The sequence below is a fragment of the Limulus polyphemus genome, unplaced genomic scaffold, assembly GCF_000517525.1.
Source record: "Limulus polyphemus unplaced genomic scaffold, Limulus_polyphemus-2.1.2 Scaffold515, whole genome shotgun sequence".
NCBI classification, from domain to species: Eukaryota; Metazoa; Arthropoda; class Merostomata; order Xiphosura; family Limulidae; genus Limulus; species Limulus polyphemus.
The window spans coordinates 328,557-337,359 of NW_013666125.1; the positions used below are offsets into that span (position 1 = coordinate 328,557).

General features: G+C 35.2%; 2 protein-coding genes across 7 annotated transcripts in view; one reads left to right on the top strand and one right to left on the bottom strand.

The window, feature by feature from the left end:
* The window catches only part of LOC106458791 (discoidin domain-containing receptor 2-like), a 324,729-nt gene that overhangs the window by 244,670 nt on the left and 71,256 nt on the right, over positions 1–8,803 (bottom strand). The window lies entirely within an intron of this gene.
* Positions 2,063–4,973, top strand: LOC106458788. The gene has a single exon (XM_013918338.2). It carries the CDS (start codon positions 2,099–2,101, stop codon positions 3,602–3,604), a length of 1,506 nt encoding a protein of 501 aa, XP_013773792.1. The 5' UTR covers positions 2,063–2,098; the 3' UTR covers positions 3,605–4,973.

Consider the following 8,803-nt stretch of genomic DNA (forward strand, 5'->3'; position numbering starts at 1 on the left):
ACATTCCACCTCTAACACTCAAAACATGGATAATTTTACCTAGTAACACATTCCACCTCTAACACTCAAAAACATGGATAATTTTACCTAGTAACACATTCCACCTCTAACACTCAAAAACATGGATAATTTTACCTAGTAACGCATTCCACCTCTAACACTCAAAAACATGGATAATTTTACCTAGTAACACATTCCACCTCTAACACTCAAAAACATGGATAATTTTACCTAGTAACGCATTCCACCTCTAACACTCAAAAACATGGATAATTTTACCTAGTAATACATTCCACCTCCAAAACTCAAAAACAAGGATAATTTTACCTAGTAACACATTCCAAGTTTTTAGGCCTTGTTTACGTGAATCGAAATACGTCCTGTAAAGAACTATTTTCCTTACGTGAAGTTTCATGTTATTTTTATTTTTGAAAACTAATAAGTTGAAATGTTTTATTTGATATTTTATCTTTAATATCGACTGCAGTTTATTTCATGTAGATACATACATACATATAGATAGATATACAGATGGGTAAACAGTAAAGTAGAGATTAATGATAAGTTAGATTATACAGTAGGCGGAACCGGGGGCACGTGTCCCCAAATTTTGATCAGGTAGCGAAGTGCCTATTTGAATGGAGACTCGAGTATAATTATCAGGGCAAGGCGTTGTTTAGTATAATTATCAGGGCAAGGCGTTGTTTAGTATAATTATCAGGGCAAGGCGTTGTTTAGTATAATTATCAGGGCAAGGCGTTGTTTAGTACAATTATCAGGGCAAGGCGTTGTTTAGTACAATTATCAGGGCAAGGCGTTGTTTAGTATAATTATCAGGGCAAGGCGTTGTTTCAACTTTGAATATAATTGTCACGGTTAACATAGCAAATAACTTTTCACCAGTCGTCGATGCTCCACCCAAATTCAAATTTGTTCCGCCGCCTATGGTTAGTTAACACTTATAATCTTGTTTATGTAAGCGTTGTCCCTTGACATTGGGAATATGTTCTTCCAAAAATAATTTATCTTTCGTATTATATAATAAAACAATGTCCAAAAATCACTAACGAGGTCTGAAGAATTTCCATCATCTTTATTTTGTGCAGATAAGTTTTACTTTTATATATATATATATATATTTGGTTCGTATCAAATGCTATCACGTGACGTAATGACGCATTTGTTACGTAATTTTAGTTCTTGTTAGTGACCTTTTTTTTATCGCAAGTTTTACTGATCCCACTGCTGACAAACGAGCTGGAGAAGGAAAACAGGTCATGAACTGTCAAACAAATGTACGAATACCACGTTAAGTATTGACGTTCGTGAAATAAGAAGCTTATAACAGTGGAAAATAAAACTGTTGATCTCCTTTTCTCTATTGCACAACTAAATCTATATTTGATGAACAAGTTATTTGTATTATTTTCCCTTACACTTTGCTCGAAATTAGAATCAACAAATATATTGTTAACTCTTGTATTTTTAACTTCTCTATGTGTTAATATTCACTATCAGTTAACATGATAAGTTCAACTTGCATCGCTGTATAGTTAGTTGCTGTGGTTAGTAAAGCGTCCACCATTAAAGTTAAGATATTCTTTGTTACACAAAAGTCACATTATTAAATTTATACCATTATCATTTTTAAGTCATGTATTTTTACGATTAAAGAAGACACCTCTAGCTTTAAGAAAGATTTATCTAAACTTATAGATACCAGCAAATAAAGATGTCACTAAATAATTTACTGAGTATTTAAAAACAATTTTTCTGTTAACTCCACGAAACTAGGTGTGCTTTGAAACAAAGTCAACCGAACAATGTGTTTCCCAGGGACCTTGATTTCTCTGTTGTCAAGCGCACATATCATGTAGATATAGCTGTGTCGTGATAAACAGGTACGTTTGACCACTCGCGCTGATTCATCCTTTTTCATTCGTTCTGTGTAGAGGTGTATATTTGTTGCTAGTTCCTAGACCTAGCAGCGTGGCCCCTGCAAGGTCGGACCTCGTAAACATGTTCACGTGCACAGTGCATGATTGCCCTCCCTCCTTGCGATCTCGAACGGAAGAGACGGAGTACTGAGTTAGGAACTATGTGGGCTCATTTCGAGCGGAACAGGGGCATGAACCAGCATACAGAAAAGCTACCTCGTGTTTTCGAAAGGCCTGACAAGACTTGCAGCAGGATGCTACCACAGTGTAGCCTGAAGCAGTCTTGTCTAGGTACCGTTTCCGATTTTCTTTTATCTTGGAGTAAAAATAAATATCGAGAGGACCTAGATCCAGAGGACGCGGAGAAGAATCCTTTCTTCCTTTACCCGATTCATCTTCGACAAGACATGCTGAATTCCCTTGTGAAAGTTCGTCCTGACGGCAAACAACTTCTACGAGCAGCAGAGTTACTGGTGGGATCCGGAATCGAATCCTTTGATCTGGGATGTATCGAAGATTGTAAGTTTCCGGACGTTCAGATGTTACTGGGCATTTTGATTAATCACGGTCGAACACTGAGAGAGCTTCGAGTTGCTGGACATTGGCTTTACCGAAAGGAAAGTGTATCTCTTCTCCACAGATTGTTAGAATCCACTCCTAACCTCCAAAGACTCCAACTGCAACATACCACTAAGGGCGGGAAGGAACTTGAGACAATAGCCCGGCAGTGTGGAAGCCTTCATACTCTGGAAATTTTGCATCCTTCTCTAGACGAACAGGACGTTCTGAGCATAACTAGAAAGATTCTAACGGATGGGTCATGGTGGGCAATGAGGTACAGCTTAAATGAATTACGTGTGCCATCTTCTGTTAACGGAAAATCAATATTAATGTTACTGGAAACATTTCACAATATAGAATATTTACATTGTGGTTATTTAGAACAAATGTTAGACGAACTGTCAAATTTTAAAGACCCAATATTCTGGGTTCAACGCCTTTCCCATCTTCGGGGCGTCCAAGCTACCCACCCATTAGGAGATGATAGTGTTAGCAGGCTTGTTCAATGGTGCCCGAACCTAAGAGAGATTTCTTTAGAGGTACAAGAAGGAATGAGTTTAATACCTATAGCTAAACTTACACATTTGCAATTTCTTCAACTTAGGAACAGCCCAACTCTTCCCGCTTCCTATACAGAGGAAGTCTTGCCCTTGTTAAAAGCTTGTGGAGAAAGAATACACCGTTTAAACCTCGAGCAGTTTGATGTAGTTGATTTAGTAAAAACAGCGTTAACATGCCCTAACTTGCGTGCCTTCAACGCCCAGTGGTTCACAATTCTGGGAACTGGAACAGTACACGGTAATGTTAAACCTTTTACTAAACTTCGTTTTCTCAGGCTACGGCCCCAGGTTAACAGAAGAATAACTCCAGATGCAATTAAGATTCTATTGAAACATTGCCAGGGCCTTCGATACCTTGAACTTTACTGCAGTCATGGGCTGAACGACACTCTAGCTACATGGCTGATCCAACAAAATCCCTTACAACATCTGAGGACCCTGATTCTTCGTCACGGTCATGGCCTGTCCATTAATGGTGTCCACATCATAACGAACTCTGCTATAAAGTTAAAGTTCCGTGATCTCGGTAGAGTGTGTCGTTGTTGAAAAACGTTACTCATGCTGTAATACGTGGTCTTTACTAACAATGTAAATCAAATGAAGCATTCATGACCTATAAAGTTGCATTACGGGAAATTAGTACAAATTAACTTTCTACAAGGTGAAAACAGGAAATAAGTTGAAGAAAGCTGAAAGACAGAAACGAAAGTGATTTAGCTGTTTGCCTGTTGACAAGGTAAAAATAGGAAGTAAGGTAAAGCAGATTAAGAAACAGAAAAGGAAGATATTTATCTGTTTGCATGTTAACAACGTAAAATAGGAAGCAAGGTAAAGCAGACTAAAAACAGAAAAGGAAGTGATTTACCTGTTAACAAGGTAAAAATAATAAGTAAGATAAACCAGTCTAAGAACAAAAAAGGAAGTGATTTACCTATTTGCCTGTTAACAAGGTAAAAATAGGAAAATAAGATAAAGCAGTCTGAAAAACAAAAAAGGAAGTGATTTACCTGTTTGCCCGTTATCAAGGTAAAAATAGGAAAATAAAATAAAGCAGTCTGAAAAACAAAAAAGGAAGTGATTTGCTGTTAACAAGTTAAAAACAGGAAATAAGATAAAACATCAAAAAACAGAAAAGGAAGTGATTTGCCCGTTAAAGAGGTGAAATCAGGAAATAAGATAAAACAACAGAAAATGAAGTGTTTGTCTACAGTGCAAATTTCATGATTTGTGTGTTAACAATACAGAAGCTGCTACTTCTTGATAAAGAAGTCAAAAATTAAGTAAAATTAAGTTTTTACTGTTCAGTCAAGTGTATCGAATTGTCTGGTGATACCTTTCAGGTGATGAAATTCGTATGTTAAGTTACTTATATGAAATTGTATACGAAGTACAAAATTGTATAGAAAATCATGTCTTGTCAATTGTATCATACAGTGGTTATAACATGTTGGCTTGAGAAATTATAAGTAACATAAATCAAAAAGTGTAAACAAATTGGAGGTGTTTATTTATCCGTAGAACTTAATTGAAACTTACATGAACGAATAATCAAAATATTACTTGAAGTGTATTATTATTTAGTCCTCAAATGTTTAGTATATAGATTAGATTCCGAAGACATGCCAATGAAGTCCACAGAAACGCATATTTTAGTTGTGCAGTTTTAGCAAAAATTAACAGAAATTCGTATAACTCAATCGTGTTGTATTTTGTACTGGTTTTGAAAAGTGATTTACGAATCCAATAGCATTTTAGAGTAACCATTGCGTTGTTTAAGTTGTTTCTGTACACCGTTAGAACACAATGTGTTTTTTTCTGTATTTCATGGCCATTTTTTTGTTCATCATACAGAGATTCTATGTACCATGTGAAGTATTATACAAGATAAAACATCACAAAGATAACTATTGAAATATATGATGGTCAGTTAGTTATTTACCTAATGTACATTTCTCATCACAAAACTCGTAACTTAACTCTCAACTGATTTCTAATATAAAGCCGAAGGAAATGTTTTAGTGATGGATTCAAGCTACATCTAGTACTGAATGTTTTATTTAGGGAGTAACTTACAAACCACTGTTTGGAGGCTCTGACAAAAAGTATTTGAAGCGTAATTACATTTACTCAGTTTAACTGTTTTTACGCGGTTGTAAAGCGAAGAAGTGCTTTTAAAGATAATAAGTTATATAAAATACTGAACTTTCTGGAGAACTCTGAATTCTTAAAAAAAGAAATAAATTTTTAACAGTGACGTCTAAGTGCAGCTGTCTGAATTTGGTGACTGTACATTTACTTTTTCGTACCAGTGCTTGAGCGTTGCGTTGCGTAACTTAGGGTTACAGTTACACACTGCCACGTAATAACGTTTTTGGAATATCAATTACTTTGTGAATAAAGGGGAGTAGGAGTTAGTTTATGAAATTAGTTGTGAAGGGTTATTATTTTTATCATTAATGAATGCTTGTACAGAAAGTAGTGGTAATGAAAGGTGTAAACGCAGCTTCCTTTTCGTTACGTCTCTTTTTGTATATCATTTACGTGGTGTTAATATTAATGTTAAAATCCACCCTAGTCTACAATTCTCTCAAATTGCAAAACTCACGTGGCTTATATTCTTGTTTACGTTAACATATTTTCTGTGGCATAAGTATAAAACTGCTAAGTTTGAGATTTAATATTCAGACTATCCGGTCCGTCCACAAGAGCGTGTGAATGGTTACGAGAGGGAATATTATTTTGTTTTTTCGTTATTAACAACGTGGATGTTTATGCCACTTGAGAGACCAGTAAATAACCTTGAAAAAATGTGAAACTTGTTTTAAACCGCTGTAGTCAACGGTGCTGTAACTAGTTGCTATGTTGTATTAGATTATAATTTGTAAAAATAAAACAAGTGTGCATGATGCAGCTGTTAGAAGCGTGTCTTTTTGTGACGCCGATCTTCGTTGACAAAACAAATACGTGACAATGTAATTCACAGTGCTGCCACCGTTTCGAAAAACACGTTCAGTTTTATAGCGAAAAGAAATGTGTTTCGGTTTAACATTACTAGACGTTCATAGCAAGTGCAGGGTGGTAAAACAAAAGCTGAACGTTTTTTGATTTGTTAATTAATAAGATAGCCAATGATCTCAGCTATTGAAACGGATATATTTTTAACATATCGCATCCGAACTTTATTTTCCTCTCCAAACTTGGAGTTAGTAGTAAGTTTACGAACTAACAGTGCTAAAATCCAGGGTTCGATCTACGCAGTGGAAAGGGCGCAGATAGCTATTGTATGGCTTTGCGCTAGGACAAATACGTAAATATGAAATTTATAAGAAACATATGTCAGTATTTTTAGTTATGTTCTTAACCATTCAGGAGACTTTCTTCTTCAAGCAAGCATGTATACCACATGAAAGTATAATTTAAAATAATTCCCACATTTAAAACAATATTTGAAACACACATTTATATAAATAACTTGTACAAAACTATTATATACCCTTTTAGAATTATGGTTAACAGATTACTGTAGGATTTGTTTCAGACAAAATTTGATTTAAAATGCTAATTACAAGTCTCATTGTTTCTTTTAACAGTGTATGTTTGTTGGCTTACTTTTGATTGGCCAATACGAGAAGTTAACTAGCTGACCAACCTTTGATTGGTTAATTTGAGAAGCTTTTATTTTCTGCAATTACTATGTAAATGTAACTTCAACTAAATGTTTATCTAAGAAACTGGATAAATAACACAGATAAAATGATAACATGCACCTGTTTATAACCATCTGACATTTACATGTGAGAAAATATTACTTAATGTTTAATACTGCTATCGTGATGGATACAGTTTACTAACTAGATGACTTGACGTGTGCTTATTTTATTAGTTTTCAGTTACAGTTTTGTATATTAGAAAGAACAGAGTGACTTTATGTCAGTCCCAAGTCTCTCTGGAGCCAAAAACTGCGGTATGCGTGTGATCTTAGATTTACTTAGAAAGTAATCTAATTATTTTTTGCCATAAGACGATGCCCATTAGCACGTCTCTATGCCAAATCTGTGGAATAAAATGTTAGGTATTGAACATTTCAGACTGTGTATAACGTACATTAAGATACCGAATGTTACATTTGACGATAGATATTGAGTATTTCACACAGTATATAACGTAAACTCAGATACCGAATGCCAGATTTCACGACAGGTATTGAATATTTCACAACGCATAAGGTACATTCAGATACCGAATGTCACATTTTACAGCAGATATTAGACATATCACACAGTGTATAAAGTACATTCAGATACCAAATGTCACATTTTACAGCAGATATTAGACATTTCACACAGTGTATAAAGTACACTCAGATACCGAATGTCACATTTAAGAGCAGGTATTGAACATTTCACAGTGTATAAAGTACACTCAGATACCGAATGTCACATTTCACAGCAGGTATTGAACATTTCACACAGTGTATAAAGTACACTCAGATACCGAATGTCACATTTTACAGCAGGTATTAGACATTTCACACAGTGTATAAAGTACACTCAGATACCGAATGTCACATTTTACAGCAAGTAGTTAACATTTCCTACACTGTATAATGTACACTCAGATACCGAATGTGATTTTATCTACAGGCTACTTTTATGTATATACAAATTTGAAAACTGATAATATACTATTATAATCAAACAAAAAACAACAAACAAACAAACAAAAACTTTATTTCTGCACCGATCCTTGAGATAACAGTTTAAATATTCAAATGCTATAAGTTTAATTCCGTTGTATGGATTACAAGTCATATATATTCTTCAGAAAGCGTCAAATACAATAAGAGTAACAATGATGTTTGAAACTTTAATGAAATAGAGCACATTGTAAAATTTACCTGCTTTCAAAATTTTTGCTCAAACCTACACAAAGGGCAATTTTTGCATAGCCATCCCTAATTTTGAACTGATAGACAAAGGAAAAGGCAGGTAGTCAATAGCACCCACCACCAATTCCCGGGCTACTCTTGTCTGAACGAATAATGGTATATGACCTTACCTTACTTTATTTTTAGAGTATCCACGTCCTCAGAATGTGGAGCGAGATTTGGAGGAAAGGGACACGAACCTTGAACCGTCGGATTCACAGTCCGAGCACGCTAGCTATTAGGTCACACTCGGCCCATCTATCTTGAATTAAGAATAAATATCGACAGGACCTAGATCCAGGGGACGCGGAAAAGAATCTTTTCTTCCATTACCCGATTCTTAATCAGGTCAGTAACCAAATGTCTGAAATAACCTGAAAGTTTTCGTTGAGCCTGATTTACTACTACAGCGTTGTCTGAGTATATTTAATGTCGTTGAGTAGTAGTAAATCAGGCTCAACGACATTAAATATACTTGGACAACGCTGTAGTAGTAAATCAGGCTCAACGACATTAAATATACTTGGACAACGCTGTAGTAGTAAATGAGGCTCAACAACATTAAATATACTTGGACAACGCTGTAATAGTAAATCAGGCTCAACAACATTAAATATACTTGGACAACGCTGTAGTAGTAAATCAGTCAGCGTTGTCCAAGTATATTTAATGTTGTTGAGCCTGATTTACTATTACAGCGTTGTCTGAGTATATTTAATGTCGTTGAGCCTGATTTACTACTACAGCGTTGTCCAAGTATATTTAATGTCGTTGAGCCTGATTTACTACTACAGCGTTGTCCAAGTATATTTAATGTC

Coding starts and splice junctions, on each gene's coding strand:
- LOC106458788 (XM_013918338.2), top strand. CDS start 2,099: ATGTGGGCTCATTTCGAGCGGAACAGGGGCATGAACCAGCATACAGAA.